This window comes from Scyliorhinus torazame, chromosome 7 (genome assembly GCF_047496885.1).
Source record: "Scyliorhinus torazame isolate Kashiwa2021f chromosome 7, sScyTor2.1, whole genome shotgun sequence".
Taxonomy (NCBI): domain Eukaryota; kingdom Metazoa; phylum Chordata; class Chondrichthyes; order Carcharhiniformes; family Scyliorhinidae; genus Scyliorhinus; species Scyliorhinus torazame.
The window spans coordinates 118,491,034-118,512,915 of NC_092713.1; the positions used below are offsets into that span (position 1 = coordinate 118,491,034).

A 21,882-nucleotide genomic window follows, 5' to 3' on the forward strand; every position below is an offset into this window, starting at 1 on the left:
GGAGCAAGAATTCTGGCCTGTCAATTAATTCCTCTGCTGCCCAGTCAAACCTAAGAAACTAATGTTGCGCCCCACTACATCCAAGTCTGGGTAGACCACAGAAACCAGGGATTAAATCTGAAATCTTCCTGTTCTATTTGTCTTACCTTTGGATGATGCATAACTCAGTTTAAAACTCAGTGCTACACCAATATTCCACAGTAACAAATCTTTTAAGCAGCCAAACTATATATAAAGCACACACTCAAGTTGAATATCAAGGACCAGACTTCACTTGCACAGTGGTATTGTCACTGTACTAGCTATCCAGAGACCCAGGGTAAACTAAATAATGGGGGAAGGGTTTAAAGAAGAAGGGGAGAGTGCAGGTTAATGATGAGGACTTTAAACGAGTTAAAGGGGTCGAGGTCTCAGGAGAGGTTAGTAAAGTTTCCAGAACATGTAATTGAGCAGAGTATAGAAATCGGCAGGAATCCAACTTCAGGCAGAGCAAAAAAGGGGACAACTATGAGAAGGGAGCGGTCAACTTAGGTAGAGGTGTTGTACCTAAATGCGCATAAGTATGGGCGGCACGGTAGCACACAGTGGTTAGCACTGTTGCTTCTCAGCACCATGGTCCCAGGTTTGATTCCCGACTTGGGTCACTGTCTGTGCGGAGTCTGCACGTTCTCAGTGTGTCTGCGTGGCTTTCCTCCGGGTGCTCCGTTTCCTCCCACAAGTTAGGTGAATTGGACATTCTGAATTCTCCCTCCGTGTACTCAAATAAGCGCCGGAATGTGGCGACTAGGAGCTTTTCACAGTAACTTCATTGCAGTGTTAATGTAAGCCTGCTTGTGACAATAGAGATTATTATTATAGTATACGAAACGAGGTAAATGAGCTTGTTGCGCACATTGAAATTGGCGGGTGTGATGTTATGGGCATCGCAGAGATGTAGCTGTAAGGGGATCAGCTGGGATCTAAATATCCAAGATTGTGTGTCCTATCGAAAGGACAGGCTGATGGACAGAGGGGGCGGGGTTGTATTGTTAGTAAGAAATGAACTTCGAAGCGATATAGGGTCAGAAGGCGTACAATCTGTGTGGGTAGAGTTGACGAATCACAAAGGAAAAGAGATCCTGATGGGTGCAATGTACAGGCCCCCTAGCAGTAGTCAGGATGTGGGACAGAAAATAAATCATGAGACAGAAAAGACAAATAAGAAAGGCAATGTTACGGGGACTTCCGGTGGCAGCATGTAGGAGGAGGTCACACATTGGATGGCTCCTGCTCAAGGCTTGATGTTTAATAATTTAATGCCCAGTCCCAGAGGCAATCTTTCGTTAGATACGTGCAGGAAGACACAAGGAAGGAGGATGTCCAAAACCCAAAGGAAAGCTGCCGTGAAGGGGGTGAATGAAGGTTCGTTGTTGAGTGGAAAGGTCGGCTCGGCAACTGGAAGGATGGCGGAGGCTGGGTCGGTGCCGGACTGTTCACGGCAGAAAGGATGCCCGAGGCGATGGCTTTGGAACTTGAAAAACACATGGAGGTGATGAGGAAGGATATGATGGCAGCATTGAAGGTGCTAGGGGAGGAGGTGATTGCTCCGATGAAGGCGGAGGTGTCGAGGACATCAGCCAAGGTGTGGGAGCAGGGTGAGAAACTGAAGGGAGTGGAAGAGACCTTGTCACATCACAGTGATCAACTCACCTCGATGAGTGAGGAACTGCAGAGGGTAGTGGAGGCCAACAAGAGTCTGCAAGCCAAAGTGGAGGACCTGGCAAACAGAGCTAGGCGGCAAAATCTGAAGATCGTGAGCCTGCCTGAAGGGGTGGACGGCCAGAGGCCGACGCAGTATTTTGCCAAGATGTTGGCGGAGCTGTTGGGGCAGGGGGAAGATCCCTCCCAGTACAAACTGGTTCGCGCTCACAGGGAAGGGGGGCCTGGGCATGGGCCTCCACACTGGCTAGCTCAGGCTGGCCAGTGAATGGGAGTGTGGTGGGGGGAGGGGCTTTGGCTCTATGAGGCTCCGATGGGCCGAGGCGTGAAAAGTGAGAGTGTGGGAACCGATACAGGGCGAGGTGTTTTCGAGAGCAAGTGGATGGGGGCATTCTGGGAGGGGGTGAAAGAGGGGTTCGATGGTAACATAGAAAAACATAGAAAAACACTGCACAGAACAGGCCCTTCGGCCCACGATGTTGTGCCGAACCTTTGTCCTAGATTAATCATAGATTATCATTGCATTTACAGTGCAGAAGGAGGCCATTCAGCCCATTGAGTCTGCACCGGCTCTTGGAAAGAGCACCCTACCCAAAGTCAACACCTCCACACAACACGAAGGGCAATTTTGGACACTAAGGGCAATTTATCATGGCCAATCCACCTAACCTGCACATCTTTGGACTGTGGGAGGAGACCGGAGCACCCGGAGGAAACCCACGCAGACAGGGGGAGGATGTGCAGACTCCGCACAGACAGTGACCCAAGCCGGAATCGAACCTGGGACCCTGGAGCTGTGAAGCAATTGTGCTATCCACAATGCTACCATGCTGCCCTTAAGAACAAATAAATCTACACTATATCATTTTACCGTAACCCATGTACCTATCCAATAGCTGCTTGAAGGTCCCTAATGTTTCCGACTCAACTACTTCCACAGGCAGTGCATTCCATGCCCCCACTACTCTCTGGGTAAAGAACCTACCTCTGACATCCCCCCTATATCTTTCACCATTCACCTTAAATTTATGTCCCCTTGTAATGGTTTGTTCCACCCGGGGAAAATGTCTCTGACTGTCTACTCTATCTATTCCCCTGATCATCTTATAAACCTCTATCAAGTCTCCCCTCATCCTTCTCCATTCTAATGAGAAAAGGCCTAGCACCCTCAACCTTTCCTCGTAAGACCTACTCTCCATTCCAGGCAACATCCTGGTAAATCTCCTTTGCACCTTTTCCAAAGCTTCCACATCCTTCCTAAAATGAGGCGACCAGAACTGTACACATTTCTGTCCAAATGTGGCCGTACCAAAGTTTTGTACAGCTGCATCATCACCTCACGGCTCTTAAATTCAATCCCTCTGTTAATGAACGCTAGGGACAATGGGACGGGGCGGGCCACGCCCGGTGGGCAGGGCTTGGAGTTATGATGATGCGGGGGAAGCAGTTAGGAATGTGAGGTATTTGTTAGAGGGAGGTTTTCAGTCTCATCTCGGGGGTAGAGCTCGTGAACCTAGAAGCAGGGGCCCTAGAAGCCATTTTCGGGGTGTCGGTCCGGCTTGGACGGCAGGCAGATGCGGGGGCAGATGTTTTTAGCCTTTGCCTCGCTGTTTGCCTGGAGACAGGTCCTGTTGGGTGGAGGTTAGCTTCTCAATTTTGTGACATGGCTTGGCGGGGGGACCTGCTTGAATTTCTGTGATTCTCAGGAAGGTGAAGTCTCAGCTGAAGAGGATGAAGGAAGAGTTTCACAATTCATGGGGGCTATTTACTATGCACTTCCGAGAATTGGTTGCCATTAAACATTGGTATTGTTATCTTTGGTTACACTGTTTACGGATTGATGGTTAATTTGTGTTTTTTACCTGAAATGTACGGATGTTTTGGTCTGTATATTGAGCGGGGTGTGGTTTGCGTGTAGGGGATTGTTATTGATTTTGTTTGTTTTTTCTTTGGTTGTTTATTGATGAAAATGTAGAAAATGAGGAGAATAAAAAGATTTAGACAAAAAAAAGAATGGCAATATTACAATAATCATGGGGGAACTTCAGGTAGACTGGGAAAATCAGTTGGTAGCAGATCCCAAGAAAAGGAATGTCTACAAGATGGTTTTTTGGATTTGGTGATGTGTAATGAGGCAGACTTGATGAGGGTACCGAAGGTGAAGGAACCCTTAGAAGGCAGTTAAAGAATTCCCCTGCAGTTTGAGAGGGAGCAGCTGGAATCACATGTAACGGTTTTACAATTGAGTAAAGGTAACTACAAAGACATGAAGGAGGAGCTGGCCAAAGTTGATTGGAAGGGGAGCCTAACAGGTAAGACAGTTCAACCGCAATGGCAGGGATTTTTCAGGAGGCACAACAGAAATTTATCCCAAGGAGGAGGAAACATGCTAAGGGGAGGACAAGTCAATCATGGCTGACAAGGGAAGTCAAAGGCAGCATAAAAGCAAAGGAAAAAGCATACAATGTGGTGAGGATTAGTGGGAAGCCAGTGGATTGGGAAGCCTTTAAAAGCAAGCAGAGGACAACAAAAAAAGAAATAAGGGAGGAGAAGATAAAATATGAGTGTAGACTAGCTAGTAATATAAAAGAAGATTACAAGAGTTTATTCAATATAGTAAAGGTGAGAGGCAAGAATGGATTTTGGGCCACTGAAAAATGAGGATGGAGAAGTCGCAACAGGGAACAAAGAAATGGCAGAGGAATCAAATATGTATTTTGCATCAGTCTTCACAGTAGAAGACACCAGTGGCATACCAGAACTTAGAGAGTCGGGGCAGAGGTGAATATAGTGGTCATCACCAAGGTGCTGGGGAAATTGGAAAGGTCTGTAGGTGGATAAATTACCCGGGTAGGGTTGACTGTACCCCAGGGTTCTGGAGGAGATTGTGGAGGCATAGGTGGTGATCTTTCAGGAATCACTGGAGGCAGGGAGGGTCCCAGAAGATTGGAAAATGGCTAATGTAACGTTCCTGTTTAAGAACAGAGCGAGGGGCAAAACGGTGGCACAGTGGTTAGCATTGCTGCCTACGGCGCTGAACACCTGGGTTCGAATCCCGGCCCTGGGCCACTGTCTGTGTGGAGTTTCCACATTCTCCCCGTGTCTGCCTGGGTTTCACTCACACAACCCAAAGATGTGCAAGGTAAGTGGATTAGCCATGCTAAATTGCCCCTTAATTGGGAAAAATAATTGAGTACTCTAAATTTAAAAAAAAAAGAAGGGAGGGAGGCAGAAGACACAAAAGTACAGGCTGGTTAGCCTGACTTTGATTGTTGTTAAGACTTGAGTCTGTTATTGAGGATGAGATTGCAGAGTATTTAGAAGTGCATGGTAAAATAGGACTGTGTCAGCACGGATTCATCAAAGGGAGGCCATGCCTGACAAATCTGTTATAATAACAAGGAAGTTAGACAAAGGAGAGCCAGTGGATGTGATCTATTTGGATTTCCAGAAGGCCTTTGACAAGGTGCTGTACAGGATCCTACTAGTCAAGATAAGAGGCCATTGTGATAGGGGCAAGGTACCAGCATGGATAGAGGATTGGCTGACTAACAGAAGGCAGAGAGTGAGGATAAAGGGGTCCTTTTCAGGATGGCAGTGACTAGTGGTTTTCCACAGGGGTCAGTGTTAGGACCACAGCTAATCACAATATACAAGAATGATCTGGAAGAAGGAACTGAGGGCAATGTTGCCAAGTTTGCAGATGATACAAGATATATAGAGGGGTAGGCTGTGTTGAGGAAGCAGAGAGGCTGCAGAAGGACCTGGACAGGCTAGGAGAGTGGGCAAAGAGTTCCAGATGGAATACAATGTAGAAGAGCGTGAGGTAGTGCACTTTGGTAGAAAGAATAGAGACATAGACTATTTTCTATATGGGCAAAGGCTTCAGAAATCAGAAGGACAAAGGGATTTAGGAGTCCTAGTTCAGGATTCTCTTAAGGTTAACATTCGGGTTCAGTTGGCAGTTAGGAAGGCAAATGGAATGCTAGCATTCATGTCGAGAGGGCTAGAATACAAGAGCAGGGATATACTCTATTTGGACCCCATTTGGAGTACTGCGAGCAGTTTTGGGCCCCGTAACTAAAAAAGGATGTGCTGGCCTTGGAGAGGGTCCAGAGGAGGTTCACAAGAACGACCCTGGAATGAAGGGCTTGTCATATGAGGAGCGGTTGAGGACTCTGGGTCTGTATTCGATGGAGTTTAGAAGGATGAGGGGGGATCTCATTGAAACTTACAGGATACGGAGGGGCCTAGATAGAGTGAATGTGGAGAGGATATTTCCACAAGTATGAAAAACTAGAACCCAGGGGCACAGGCCTCAGACTGAAGGGATAAGCCTTCTAAACAGATATGAGGAGGAATTTCTTCAGCCAGAAGGTGATGAATATGTGGAACTCATTGCCGCAGAAGGCTGTGGAGGCCAAGTTAGGGAGTGTCTTTAAGATAGAGAAAGATAATAAAGGACGATGCTGGTGCGGAGCCGGGGGAGGGCAGGCTGGCGCTGCCGAACTTTAGTAATTATTATTGGGCGGCGAATATAGCCATGATTAGGAAGTGGGTGGTGGGGGAGGGTCGGTGTGGGAGTGTGTGGAGGCAGCATCATACAAGGGCACTAGTTTGGAGGCACTGGTAACGGCACCTCTGCTGTTCCCGCTGGCACGGTACTCCACCAGCCCCATGGTGGTGGCGGCCCTGAGAGTCTGGGGGCAATGGAGGAGGCAAGTGGGAGCGGAGGGAGCATCGGTATGGTCTCCAATCTATAATAATCACCGGTTTGCCCCAGGCAGGCTGGATGGAGGGTTCCGGAGATGGCAGAGAGCAGGGATTGAGAGGATGGGAGATATGTTGACGGAGGGGAGCTTTCCTAGCCTGAGGGAGCTGGAGGAGAAATTTGGATCGACGAGAGGAAATGAGTTTAGGTACCTGCAGGTGCGGGACTTCCTACGCAGGCAGGTCTCAACCTTCCCGCTCCTGCCGCCAAGGGGGATGCAGGACAGGGTAGTTTCCAGAATGTGGGTGGGAGAAGGGAGGGTTTCGGACATTTACAAGGAACTTATGGGGTCAGAGGAGACGCAGACCGAGGAGTTAAAACGCAAGTGGGAAGAGGAGTTAGGAGGAGAGATAGAGGATGGTCTCTGGGCGGACGCGTTGAGTAGAGTCAACGCGTCCACAACATGTGCCAGGCTCAGCCTGATACAGTTCAAGGTTGTTCACCAGGCTCACATGATAGTAGCTCGGGTGAGCAGGTTCTTTGGGGTAGAAGATAGGTGCGCAAGGTGTGCGGGAGCCCGGCCAGCGAACCATGTGAAAAATGAAATGAAATGTCCATATGTTCTGGGCATGCCCGAAGCTTAGGGGATTCTGGCAGGGGTTTGAGGTCATGGCCAAAGTGTTGAAAGCAAGGGTGGCACCGAGTCCAGAGGTGGCAATTTTCAGGATGTCGGATGACCCGGGAATCCAGGAGGAGAAAGAGGCAGACGTTCTAGCCTTTGCTTCCCTGGTAGCCAGGAGATGGATACTATTAGCTTGGAGGGACCCAAAGTCCCCGAGACGGAGACCTGGCTTACTGACATGGCTAGCTTTCTGTTTGGAGAAAATCAAGTTTGCCTTGAGAGGGTCAATGTTAGGGTTCGCCCGGAGGTGGCAGCCGTTCGTCGACTTCTTTGGGGAAAATTAACCGTGAGCAGAAAGGGTGGGGTTGGGGGTTAGCTTAGTTTAGAGTAGGGCATTAGTAAAGGTAGGACCTGTAAGGGAGGAAGACGGCTTTTACACTATGTTTATATTTTAATGTACATTGTTTATTTTGTTGTTATAAAACCATAAATACCTCAATAAAATGTTTATTAAAAAAAAGACAGAGATAGATAGATTCTTGATTAATAAGAGGATCAGGGGTTATGGGGAGAAGGCAGGAGACTGGGGATGAGAAACATATCAGCCATGATTAGGCAGAGCAGACTCGATGGGCCAAGTGGCCTAATTCTGCTCCTCTGTCTTATGGTTTTATGAAATGCTCTAGGGACCCGCCTCAAATCCCACACGCCAGATGGTGGAATTTAAACTCAACCAAAAGTCTATGATGACCATGAAACGATCATAAAAAAACCAACTGGTTCACTACTGTCCTTTAGGGAAGGAAACCTGCATTCTTACCTGGTCTGGCCTATATGTGACTCCAGACCCACTGAAATGTGGCTGACTGTTAAAGGCCTAGCAAGCCACTCAGGTGTATTCAATTGCTACAAAAGGAAACAAAAAGGAACAAAACCGGATGGACCACCCGGCATCGACCTAGGCACCAGAAACGACAATGGCAAATGCAGCCCTGTCAACCATGCAAAGTCCTCCTTATGAACATCTGGGGACTTGGTGCCAAAATTGGAAAAGCTGTCTACACACTAGTTAAGCAACAGCCTGACAATAATACTCACTGAATCATACCTGACAGATAATGTCCCACCATCACCATTCCAAAGTATGTTCTGTCTCACCGGCAGCACACACCCAGCAGATGTGGCGGCACAGTGGTATACAGTTGGGAAGGAGGTGCCCATGAAGTCTCATGGCACCAAGTCAAATATGGGCAAGGAAGCCTCCTGCTGATTACCATGTACGGTCCCCCTTAGCTGATGAATCATTACTCCTCCATGTTGAGCACCACTTGAGGAAGCACGGAGGGTGGCAAAGGTGCAGAATGTATTTTGGGTGGGGGACTTCAATGTCCAGCGCCAAGAGTATCTCGGCAGTACCACTACAGACAGAGCTGGCCGGGTCCTACAGGACATAGCTGCTAGGCTGGGACAGCGGAAGGTGGTGAGCAAACCACAAAGAGGGAAATTCGTACTTAAAAAAGTTTTTTTTAAATATAAAGAATACCCAATTATTTTTCTTTTCCAATTAAGGGGCAATTTAGCGTGGCCAATCCACCTAACCAGCATATCTTTGGGTTGTGGGGGTGAAACCCACGCAGACACGGGGAGAATGTGCAAACTCCACATGGACAGTGACCCAGGACCGGGATTCAAACCCGGGTCCTCAGCGCCGTAGTCCCAGTGTTAACCACTGCACCACGTGCCGCCTCGGGGAATACATACTTGATCTTATCCTCACTAACCTGCCTGCCGCAGATGCATCTGCCCGTGACAGTATCGGTAGGAGTGACCACAGTACAGCCCTCGTGGAGACAAAGTCCTATCTTCACATTGAGGATACCCTCCATCGTGTTGTGTGGCACTACCACTATGTGAATTGGGATGAACTTAGATCTAGCAACTCAAGACTGGGGATCCATGAGGTGTTGTGGGCCATCAGCAGCAGCAGAATTGTACTCAGCTGCAATATGTAACCTCATGGTCCGGCATATCATCCCGCTACCATTACCATCAAACCAGGAGATCAACCCTGGTTCAATGAAGAGTGCAGGAAGGTATGCCAAGAGCAACAGCAACATCAGGCATACCTAAACAGGAGGTGTCAACCTGGTGAACCTACAACACAGGACTACTTGAGCGCCAAATATAATAAGCATCAAGTGATGGACAGAGCTAAGCACTTAAACAACCAACAGATCAGATCTAAGCTCTGCAGTCCTCCCAAATCCAACTGTGAATAGCGCTGGATAATTAAACAACTAATTGCAGAAGGAGGCTCCACAAATTTCACCATCCTCAAATGATGGAGGAGTCCAGAACATCAGTGCAAAAGTCGAGGCTGAAGCAATCGCAACCATTTTAAGCCAGGAGTGCCAACTGGATGATCCATCTCAGTCTCCTCTGGAGGTCCCCAGCATCACAGGTACTAATCTTCAGCCAATTTGATTCACTCATTAATCTGCTCACGGACGTGCATTTGGGTTCGGCCATGGTCACTCAGCTCCTGACCTCATAACAGCATTTGACAGAGTATGACATCAAGGAGCCCTAGCAAAACGAGTCAATGGAAATCAGGGGGAAAGCCCTCCGCAGGTTGGAGTCATAACAGCCACAAAAGACGACTTCCTCAGGATAGTGTCCTAGGCCCAAACATCTCGAGCTGGCTTCGGCAACGACCTTCCTTTCATCATAAGGTCAGAAGTGGGGATGTTTGCAGATGACTGCATAATGTTCAACACCATTCTTGACTCCTCAGATACTGAAGCAGTCCATGTGCAAATGCAGCAAGACCCAGACAATATCCAGGCTTGGGCTGACAAGTGGCAAATAATGTTTCTGCCACACAAGTGCCAGGTAATGACCATCTCCAACGAGAGAATCTAACCATCGTCCCATGACATTCAATGACACTACCATCGCTGAATCCCCTACTATCACATCCTGGGAGTTACCATTGCCCAGAAAAGTAACTGGATTAGCCATATAAATACTGTGGCTACCAGAGCAGGTCATATGCTAGGAATCCTGCAGCGAGTAACTTACCTCCTGATTCCCCAAAGCCTATCCACCATATACAAGGCAAAAATCAGGAGTGTAATGGAATACTCTCCACTTGCCTGGATGAGTGCAGCTCCAACATCACTCAAGAAGCTCGGCACCATCCAGGACAAAGCAGCCTGCTTGATTGCTACACCGTCCACAAAGATTCAAACCCTCCACCACCAATGAATAGTGGCAGCCATGTGTACCATCTACAAGATGCACTGTAGGAACTCACCAAGGCTCCTGAGGCAGCACCTTCCAAATCCACGACCACTAACTACCACCTCGAACCACAAAAGCATCAGATAACTGTGAACACCACCAACTGGAGGTTCCCCTCCAAGTTGCTCACCATGCTGACTTAGAAATATATCACTGTTCCTTCACTGTCACTGAGTCAAAATCCCAACAGCAGAGTGAACCTACACCTCAGGGATTGCAATGGTTAAAGAAGGCAGCTCACCACCACCTTCTGAAGGGCTACTCGGGATGGGCAAAGCCCACATCACGTAAATGAATTTTTAAAAATTCAGATAATAAAAGACCAAGCATCAATTATTCAGGTTTTAAAAAAATCAACTTGGAAAGCAAATTTAATTGTATTTCAATAAAGGAAAGGCAAAATGTTTCTAAGTTTCTATGCTATGCAATTAAAAGTTTGAAACAGTATTTTTAAAGTAATATTAATAAACAAAAACATCACCTTTTTAGATTACTGGTCATGGGCATGGAAACTCTGCTAATCCTTCTAGCACTTGGGTAATTCATTGAGATCTTTGAAGATTTCAGAGGTGACATTGATCCTTGGGTAGTGCTTGAAGAATTGACTCTGTTAAATCAGACACAAAATTAAACAACCTTGAATTACCATAGTCGAGTACAGAGTGGATAATATTTGCTCTATGATTCAATGTATTTATTTTCTAAAACTAAGCTTTAGGATGATTCGCATGATACAGTGGTTAGCACTGTTGCTTCACATCTCCAGAGTCCCAGGTTCGATTCCCAGCTTGGGTCACTGTCTGTGTGGGGTCTGCACGTTCTCCCTGTGTCTGCATGGGTTTCCTCCGGGTGCTCCTATTTCCTCCCACAAGTCCATTTGGATATTCTGAATTCTCCCTTTGTGTACCCGAACAGATGCTGGAATGTGGCAACTAGGGGCTTTTCACAGTAACTTTATTGCAGTGTTAATGTAAGTCTACTTGTGATAATAAGAGATTAAGAAAGATTAAGAATATGATTTGGCCAGAGTGGACTGGGAGAAGACACTTTTCGGTAAACCTATGACAGAAGAGTGGGACACGTAGAAGGAAATAGGGAGAGTACAGGGCCAACATGTTCCAGTCAAGAAAAAAGGTTGGGATCAACAAATCCAGTGAACCCTGGATATCGAGGGAAATACAGAATTGGATCAGGAGAAAAAGGGACGTTTGTGGCGGATATCGAGGGCTCAAAACAGCAGAAGCCCTACAGGCTTATAGAATGTGCAAGAGGGAACTTAAAAAGGAAATTAGGAGAGCAAGAAGGGGACATGAAAGGATACTGCCAGATAAAATAAAGAAAAATCCTAAGTTGCTTTACAAGTACATTAGGGTAAAAGGATAACTAGGGAAAGAGTAGGGCCCATTAAGGACCACAGGAGTAATTGGTGTATGGAGCTGACGAATGTGATATAAAATAGTTACTTTAGAGTTACTAGTTAATGTATGTAGAAATAAGCCACTTTGATTCTGGCAGTTAGGGACAAAGGGGTTTGAGACCGCATGGAAAAAGCAGGAAGAGGTGTGTCTATGAGAGTGATGCTGCATTGATAGGGGCCAGAGAAAGGGATTGGAAGTGAGCCAATCAGAATAGATCGAACAGGTCAGGAGGGACATAGGCTGACCTATGTCCGTCGAGTATGTGAAACTTGATACCATTTGAATTGATTTTGCAGAGATCCCTTTGTCTTTTAGTTCAGTCGTTTTCTGGGGTGTAAGAGGCTGGATGTCTCTTACGTTTCTGTAAGATGATTCAAGCTTGCAAGCTAAATAAATAACTTATTTTTACGTGCGAATCCATCTCAACTTTTATTGAGGCCAGACTGACAGATAAAGAAATTTGGGGATCAACATTTGGTGCCGAAAACCGGGATTTCTCTGGGCGATCCTGATCCAACTGCGAAATCAGAATTAGACTGATTATGAACAGGAGGATGGGGAACAAAGGGCCCTCAATGTAGAACTGGAAAACGACCGCTCATTGATTGTTCCCCTCTTCTTATCGTCTGATTAGTCTGGTCACTCGCGGTTGGCACAGAAAGACCGCCTCGACGAAATCACAGGTCAGTCTGGGGATTAGCACTTTAATTGATGGGATTTCATATTGTTGTTTCGGCTTGGGTTAGGGTTTTGGGCTGATGGGACTTTAATAATGAAGGTTCAGTCTATTATATGGGTTCAGAGGCTGATGTGACTTCATTAATGAAGGTTCAGTCTATTATAAGGGTTCAGAGGCTGATGTGACTTCATTAATGAAGGTTCAGTCTATTATATGGGTTCAGGGGCTGATGGGACTTCAATAGATGGAGGTTCAGTCCAGTATAACTGTTTTTAAATCTGAAGATGGTTCAACTCTATGTGTGAGTGTTTTAAATATATAGTTGATTAAGCTAAAATTGTCTCCTTGGACTGTAAAGTTCCGAGGTCTAGTTGAGATTGTGAGGAATGCTGCATATTGGTTGAAGCAGAAGTCTCTCAAAGGGTTAACAGCAGCAGGCGGAGTTGAAAACAGACAGTGCTTCTCACTCAGGCTTTGAGATAACAGCAGCAGCCGTAGTGTAATCGGATACCTTTCCTTTGAGTCAGTGAACACCAGCAAAGTTACGTTTTGAATTAATTAAAGGAAACCAGTGGGTTTCTCCACCTCTTTGATAAAAGTTATTATTTTCGAAAGCAATTGATTGAAATTGCCAGAATCTTAAGTTTTACTTACTTGAAATAAGGTTTATCTCATTTTATCTGGAGATTAATAGAAACTTAAAGAAGATCATGGACACCATTTTAAAAAGTGTCAATCTGGAGATGATAGTTGTAAAAGAAAAAAAACTTGTTAAAAGAAAAATTGTTAAGATAAAGAAATAATTAAGTTGTAAATGTTATACAAGTTTGTGTTAAGCAAATTGTAAATTTAGTTCTGAGTTGAGATCAGAGCTAAGCTTGCAAGTTGCAGTAATTCAATTTGAATTTTCAAACATTTTTAAGTTTTAAAAAAAAAGAGAGCAAATAGAGAAAAGAAGGACACAGATCTTGAATGCGTTGAATAGCACATTTCAAAGGCCCATAAATCTTTCTGTTATCTTAGACCTAAAACCTAGGAAGATTGACGAGCCAGAGGAATTTCTGGAGCGTTTTAATGAAATCTACCGGGGGCAGTCAGGCGATTTGCTGTATCAAAATGGTCAGAATTCCCCTCAATACTGTGCTATGTTAATGCATTGCCTACCACCTTCTGTGGTTACTGCTGTGAAATGTAATAACATGAATTGGACAGAGAACGACCCTTCCCAGATGGCAAGGGCACTCAGATTTTACTGGAAGGAGGGTGTAGGCCAAGAAGGAGGCTCAGTTACAAAGGTTAAGACTGAGTATGTAATGAAAAAGGATGATCTGCGACCCCAACAAGCGGCAGAAATGGTAGTTTACCAGCAGGAGCTCCAATATAGTGACTTTGGGTGGGTGGATCAGCGAAGAGGAGGATGAGACAACAGTGCTATATTTCTATCACCCCCCCAGTGGTGGACGTTAGACGTTGAACAGTCACTGCATCACGTTACCCTGGCCTATGACAGAACTGGACGAAACAGGGAGTTGGAGGACAAATACCGGCCATTACTTGAGACCGAATGGCCAGTCAAGGTTACAGCCACAGTCACGGGAAAAGAAGGTACAGCCGATTTTGTTACAATATCACCACATTTATGGCCACAGTCAGCTTCGGTAAGCCCTCATATTACACGTCAGGTCCATGACCAGTACCATGCCAGGGATATGGGGCGAATGGTCAGCATCTTACCGCAGCTCGTCAGAATAGGTATGAGATATACCTTTTGAACAATCCACATCTGACATTTAAATACTGTACCACTATCAATCCAGCCTGTTTTCTTAGTGGTCCCCCTGTCCATGAAGACGCACCTGGCCACGACTGTTTAGCCTTGATTCAGGAAACTACCACAATAAGGGGCGATTTGAGTGACATTTCGTCAGAACAACCTGACATGATTATGTGTGGTCAAATATCCCACCGGGGTTTAGTTAATGACCTACTGCAGGCCCTCCTTATGCCCGCGCAGATTTCCGTTATTAAATGCGCTGCCCACACGAATGGTACAACCCCAGTTGACGTTGGTAATGAACGAGCAGATTGTGCAGCGCGCGCAGCCGCACAAATTCAGCAAGTGATGGTGCCTAAAATGTTAAGTCAGACTAAACGATCTACTATGAATATGTCTGCTTCTGACAAGCCAATGCCAACCATCCAAGACGTCATAAGGTTACAGGAGGACGCTCCTGAGAGTGATAAACAAATGTGGAAACGGTTAGGTTGTACATATGATTCTGTTTCCTCTTTATGGACCACGCCTGCACATCAGACTTGTATGTCTGATGCGCTGGCTTTATGGGTAATTGAATGTGTACACTTTGCAACTCATTGTGGGGCTCGAGGGACTAGTGATTTGTTGCTGGACACTTGGTGGCACCCTAAAATGCAGGGGTTGGCCCAAAGTATCAGTAATCGGTGTTTGATTTGTCAGCAATATAACACCGGAAAAGGTATCCCTTGTGGGAAGGGGCAAACCCCGTTGCCCAGTGGTCCCTTTGAGACGCTCCAAATGGATTACATTGAGTTGGAAAGGTGTCAATGTTACAAATATGTTTTGGTCATTGTGGATGTGTTCAGCAGATGGGTCGAGGCGTATCCGACTATCTATAGTAAAGCTGCTCCTGTGGTTAAAGTCTTGATGAGGGAAATCATTCCCCGGTACGGTATACCAGCTCAGTTAAGTTCTGATAATGGGCCTCATTTTATTGGACAAATTAACAAGGAGTTTTGCTCCCAGTTGGGCATACGCCAGCAGTTACACTGTGCTTACAGACCGCAGGCGGCCGGGTTGGTTGAGAGACACAATCAGACCCTCAAAACTAAATTGGCAAAATTAAGAGCAGACACGGGACTGACATGGCTTAAGTTGCTCCCCGTTGCCCTCTTCCAGCTGCGGGTTACACCTGCGGGACCAGCCCGGCTCTCTCCCGCCGAGATTCTTTATGGCAGGCCTCTTAGAACTCCTTGGAGCCTGCAGGTTCCCAGACGGGTTCAGTTTCATCAGATGACTGAAGAAATGACCACCTATGTTCTAGCCCTTACGCAAGTGCTCAAGGAACTCCATGGCCCAGTCCGCGCGGCTCACCAGCCATTGCCCCAGTACCTAGCTCACTTTCAGTCCAGCCCGGTAGTTATGTCATGGTCAAAAATTGGACTAGGAAGGGGTTGGAGCCGCGATGGGACGGGCCCTTCCAAGTTCTCCTTACCACCCCCACAGCAGTTAAAGTGGAGGGACGAAGTGCTTGGTTCCACCTACATCACTGTAAATTGAGTCCATCTCCACTACTGTAAAAGGTCGGATACTAACCTGCCTCCCTTCTCCAGTGCTATTTTACAGGTGTGGAGCATGATGGAGTGGCTACGCATCGTCTGTCTGATATTTGGCCTCACTTCGTTTGGCGTGTTATTGGCGATGGACATGGAAAAGGGGAATATTATGTATCTGTGTAGCCCCAACCAATCTACAAGGATACATCACCTATGCAAAGGTGATGTTCTTCGCTGCCCCCATATACGAGGACATGGTATCGACTCATGGAAGGTCATCAAAGTTAAGGAGAATGCAGGAGTCATGAAGCAGCTGCACCGGTCCCGGCGATGGGAAGGGAACATTATATGGACATTGCCTTGTTTTTGGAATACATGTAAATTTGATTTTGGATGTGTTAAAAGTGGTACAATAAAGGTAAAATAAGGCTGTCAGAAGAGTGTAGGAAGAGACCATGAGAAAGAGAAAGGGACTAGAGAGAGGACGGGGCGTGTGAGAAGGGAAGTACAGCTAGAACGTAGGTTACCGGGAGATACACTTAAGTTAGTTAAAGGCCAAACTGAGGAAAACCCGGGTAGTAAACCTTGGGAGCCCTCGGGGCAATAACCAAGGAGTTGTCTCAGCTACGGTTGTTTGCAATGCAGAACCGGCATGCTCTTGACTATCTTCTGGCCCGTGAGGGTGGGGTATGCGCCATAGTACAGGGCAAGTGTATCATGGGTGTTCAGGACTTGACCGCTAACATTACTAAATTTATGGATCGCATACGGGATCACTTGGACGGGATGCAGGATCCTGACTCTTGGGGTAACTGGGGATTTGGAGGATGGAAGGACTGGTTGATAAATATGGCCATGTATCTAGTGGTAGCTATCGGCTGCATCTTTGTGGGCCTGGCCATCCTTAAATGTGTGATGGGTAGAATGCGGGGTGCACTAGATCAGATCACCGCCCCAATCACCGGAAAAAAAATTTAACTGTTAAAATCCATGAGGGTGAGGCAGATGAAGGGGGGCTAAGACAGGAATTGGAAATGCAGCGACGGATCTTTTTAGATGAGGAACCGTAGCTATGGATTGGATAGTTCGGTTATCATGGAATGATAAAAGGAGGGAGTGACGAATGTGATATAAAATAGTTACTTTAGAGTTACTAGTTAATGTATGTAGAAATAAGCCACTTTGATTCTGGCAGTTAGGGACAAAGGGGTTTGAGACCGCATGGAAAAAGCAGGAAGAGGTGTGTCTATGAGAGTGATACTGCATTGATAGGGGCCAGAGAAAGGGATTGGAAGTGAGCCAATCAGAATAGATCGAACAGGTCAGGAGGGACATAGGCTGACCTATGTCCGTCGAGTATGTGAAACTTGATACCATTTGAATTGATTTTGCAGAGATCCCTTTGTCTTTTAGTTCAGTCGTTTTCTGGGGTGTAAGAGGCTGGATGTCTCTTACGTTTCTGTAAGATGATTCAAGCTTGCAAGCTAAATAAATAACTTATTTTTACGTGCGAATCCATCTCAACTTTTATTGAGGCCAGACTGACAGAGAAAGAAATTTGGGGATCAACAGAGCCGGAGGTTGTAGGTCGGGTTCTAAATGAATACATTGTGTCAGTGCTCACTTGTGAGAAGGACAGCATGGGTATATAAACCAGGGAGAAGGACTGTAATAAAATTAAAGAGATTAACATAGACAGAGAGGAGGTTCTGAGTGGTCCAGCAGGCTTAAAAGTAGACAAGTCTCCAGGGCCAGATTAAATGTATTCCAGGCTGCTGATCGAGGCAAGGGAGGGAACAGCAGGGGCGCTAGCAATAATTTTCAATTCCTCTCTGACCACAGGAGAGGTGCCAGAGGATAGCCAATGTGGTACCATTTTTCAAGAACGGAGGAAGGGAAACTACAGGTCAGTCAGTCTAACCTCAGTGGTGGGGAAACTATTGGAAGCAATTCTGAGCGACAGAATTTGGAGAAGCAGGAATTAATCAAAAACAGTCAGCATGGTTTTGTTAAGAGGAGGTCATGTCTGACCAACTTGATTGAGTTTTTCGAAGAGGTAACCAGGTGTGTAGATGAGGGAAATGCTTTTGGCGTAGTCTACTTGGACTTCAGCAAGGCTTTTGACAAGGTCCACATGGAAAACTGATAGCGAAGGTAAGAGCCTATGGGATTCAAGGAAATTTGGCAAATTGGATTTAAAATTGGCTGAGTGGCAAGCAGGAAGCAGAGGGTGATGGTCGAGGGGTGTTTTTCTGACTGGAAGTCTGTGTCCAATGGGATCCTACAGGGATCAGTGTTAGGGCCCTTGCTGTTTGTGGTTTCCATAAATGATTTGGATATGAATGTAGGAGGGCTGATTAGTAAGTTTGTGGATGATCCGAAAATTGGTGGACAGGTAAATAGTGAGGGGGATAGCCTTCGATTACAGGAGGATAGAGACGGGCTGGCCAGATCAGCTGATCAGTGGCAAATGGAATTCAATCCACATAAGTGTGAGGTGATGCAATTGGGCAGGACAAACAAAGCAAGGGAATACATGATAAATGGCAGCACCCAGGGAAGCACAGAGGATCAGAGGGACTTTGGTGTGTATGTACACCAGTCCCTTAAGGTAGCAGAGCAGGTGGATACAGTGGTTAAGAAGGCATATGGTACTGTCTCTATTAGCTGAGGCATAGAGTTTAAGAGCATGGAGGTTATGTTGGATCCGCACAAAACATTGGTTGGGTCACAGCTAGAGTTTTGTGCAAAGTTTTGGAATCAATATTATAGGAGGGATATGACAGCACTGGAAAGGTTGCAGAGGAAATTTACCAGAGGGATTGGATAGACTTAGATTGTTTTCCTTGGGGCAGTTTTCCTTGGAGTAGAGGAGACCGAGGAGGGGCATGATTGAAATGTATAAAATTATGAGGGGCATAAATAGAGTAGGCAGGAAGAAACTATTCCCCTCAGTGGAGGGATCAATGACCAGGGGGCATAGATTTAGAATCATAGAATTTACAGTGCAGAAAAGAGGCCATTCGGGCCATCGAGACTGGCCCTTGGAAAGAGCACCTTACCCAAGCCCACACTTCCACCCTAACCCCGTAACCCAGTAACCCCACCCAACCATTTTGGACACTAAGGGCAATTTAGCTAGACCAATCCACCTAACCTGCACATCTTTGGACTGTGGGAAGATACTGAGGCAGCCGGAGAAATCCCGCACAGACAGTGACCCAAGCCGCGAATTGAACCTAGACCCAGGAGCAGTGAAAGCAACTGTGCTAACCACTGTGCTACCGTGCTGCCTTAGAGTGCAGAATATGCTCTGGGTGGGGGACTTCAATGTCCATCACCAAGAGTGGCTCGGTAGTACCAACACAGACCAGGCTGGCCGGGTACTAAAGGACATAGTTGCTAGACTGGGACTGCAGCAGGAGAACCAACATGAGGGAAAAATATACTTGACCTCATCCACACCGGCTGCGGATGCACCTGAAAATGAAATGAAAAAATGAAAATCGCTTATTGTCACAAGTAGGCTTCAAATGAAGTTACTGTGAAAAGCCCCTAGTCGCCACATTCCGGCGCCTGTTTGGGGAGGCTGGTACGGGAATTGAACCGTGCTGCTGGCCTGCTTGATCTGCTTTAAAAGCCAGCGATTTAGCCCAGTGTGCTAAACCAGCCCAGGCCTGCTAAACCATCCCAGTCCATGACAGTATCGGTAGAAGTGACCACCACACAATCCTTGTGGAGACAAAGTCCCGTCTTCATATTGAGGATACCCTCCATCGTTTTGTGTGGCACCACCAACGTGCTAAATAATATAGACTTCAAACAGATCTAACAACTCAAGACTGGGCATCCATGAAGCGCTGTGGGTCATCAGCAGCAGAATTGTATTCAATCACAATCTGCAACCTCATGGCCCAGCATATCCCCCATTCTACCATTACCACCAAGCCAGGAGATCACCCTAGTTCAACGAATAGTGCAGGAGGGCATGCCAGGAGCAGCACCAGGAAAACCTAAATATGAGGTGTCAACCTGGTGAAGCTACAATGCAGGACTACTTGAATGTCAAACAGCAAGTGATCGACAGAGTCAAGCAATTTCACAACCAATAGATCTGGAATTCGCATTCCAGATGTGAATGGTGGTTGACAATTAAAACTCATTGGAGGACGGATATTGTTAGCGTGGAGGGACTCGAAGCCCCCGAATTCAGAGATCTGGCTTAGTGACATGGCTTGGTTTCTCAGACTTGAGAAAATAAAGTTCGCCCGAAGAGTCAATGCTAGGGTTCATCCAGAGGTGGCAGCCGTTTGTCGACTTCTTTGGAGAAAACTAACCGTCAGCAGAGGTGATGGTGGCGGGGTTAGATTATTGTTTAGAGGAGGTGGGACTTGTGAAGGAGGGAGGTGGCCTTTGCACTATGTTTATATTTGTACTGTTTCCTGTTATTATTATAAATGCCTTAATAAAATGTTATTTTTTAAAAAACTCATTGGAGGAGGCACCTCCACAAATATCCCCTTCCTCAATGATGGGGGAACCCAGCACAACATTGCAAAAGACGAGTGAATGATCCATCTTGGCTTCTTTCAGAAGGCTTCAGCATCACTGATGCCAGTCTTCAGACAATTCAATTCATTCTATGTGATATCAAGACCCAGCTGAAAGCACTGGCCATGAACCCCGAGAACGTTTCCGTAATAACACCGAAGACTTGTGCTCCAAAACATGCCATGTCTTGAGCCAAGCTGTTCCAGTACAACTACTACTACACTGGCATATATCAGCAATGTGAAAAATTGTCCAGGTGTACGTCCTGTACACAAAACCAGAACAAATTCAACCTGGCCAATTACCTCCCCATCAGTATACTCTCGATCACCAGTAAATTGATGGAAGGGGTCATCAACAGGGTTATCGTCAGGGATCGGCATTTGTTCAGCAATAACCTGTTCACCTCTGCTCAAGTTTGTTCTGCCAGGGCCACTCAGCTCTTGACCTCATTACAGCCTTGGTTCAAACATGGACAAAAGAGCTTAAAGCCAGAGGTGAGATGAGAGTGACTGCCCTTAGCATAAAGGCAGCATTTGACCAAGTGGCATCAAGGAACCCTAGCTAAACTGGAGTCAATGGAAAACAGGGGGAAAACTCTCCGCTGTGTACAGTCATATCTGGTACAAAGGAAGATGGTTGCGGTTGTTGGAGGTCAGTTATGTCAGGTCCACGACTTCACTGCAGAAGTTCCTCAGGACAGTTCCCTAGGTCCAATCAGCTTCAGCTGCTTCATCAATGACCTTCCTTCCACCATAAGGTCAGAATTGGGAATGTTTGCTGGTAAATGCACAATGTTCAACACCACTCATGACTCCTCAGATACTGAGGCAGTCCATGTCCAAATACAGCAAGACCTGGACAGGCTTGGGCTGATAAGTGGCAAGTAACATTCACACCACACAAGTGCCAGGCAATGACTCCAACAAGAGATAATCTAACCACCGCCTCTAGACATTTAATGGCATTACCATCGCAGAATCTCCCACGATCAACATCCTGACGGTTACCATTGACCAGAAACAATCCCCCACTATCAACATCCTGACGGTTACCATTGACCAGAAACGTAACTGGACTAGCCATATAAATATGTGGCGACAACAGCAGGTAAGGGACTTGGAACCTGCCGCAAGTAACTCACCTTCTGACTCCCCAAAACCTGTCATCCATTTACAAGGTCAGAGTCAGGAGTGTGATGGAACACTCCCACGTGCCTCGATAAATGCAGCTCCAACAATACTCAAGAAGCTTGACACCAGGACAAAGCAATCCACTTGATTGGCACTCCATCCACAAACATTTCTTCCCTCCACCACCAATGCACAGCAGCAACCGTGTTTACCATCTACAAGATGCGCTGTATGAATTCACTAAGGCTCCTCAGACAGCACCTTCTCAACCTGCAATTACTACTAGCTGCAAGACAAGAGCAACAGGCACATGGGAACACCATCACCTGGAAGTTCCCCTCCAAAGACATTCACCATCCTGACTCGGAAATATATCGCCATTCCATCATTTTCGCCGGGTCAAATTCCTGGAACTCGTTTCCCAGCAGCACTTAGGTGTACCTCCAGCTCATGTA

At 46.4% G+C, this 21,882-nt stretch overlaps 1 protein-coding gene across 6 annotated transcripts in view; it reads right to left on the bottom strand.

Moving 5' to 3' along the window:
* Window positions 1-21,882, bottom strand: part of cdc14ab (cell division cycle 14Ab) — a 333,919-nt gene that overhangs the window by 24,826 nt on the left and 287,211 nt on the right. For 5 of the 6 annotated variants that reach the window (XM_072511377.1, XM_072511373.1, XM_072511375.1 and 2 more), the window contains one exon: window positions 10,816-10,941. The exons of the other annotated variant lie outside the window; for it this stretch is intronic. In XM_072511377.1, the coding sequence (XP_072367478.1) occupies window positions 10,816-10,941 (126 nt within the window). The remainder of the gene's footprint in view (window positions 1-10,815; window positions 10,942-21,882) is intronic. 6 annotated transcript variants of the gene reach the window in all.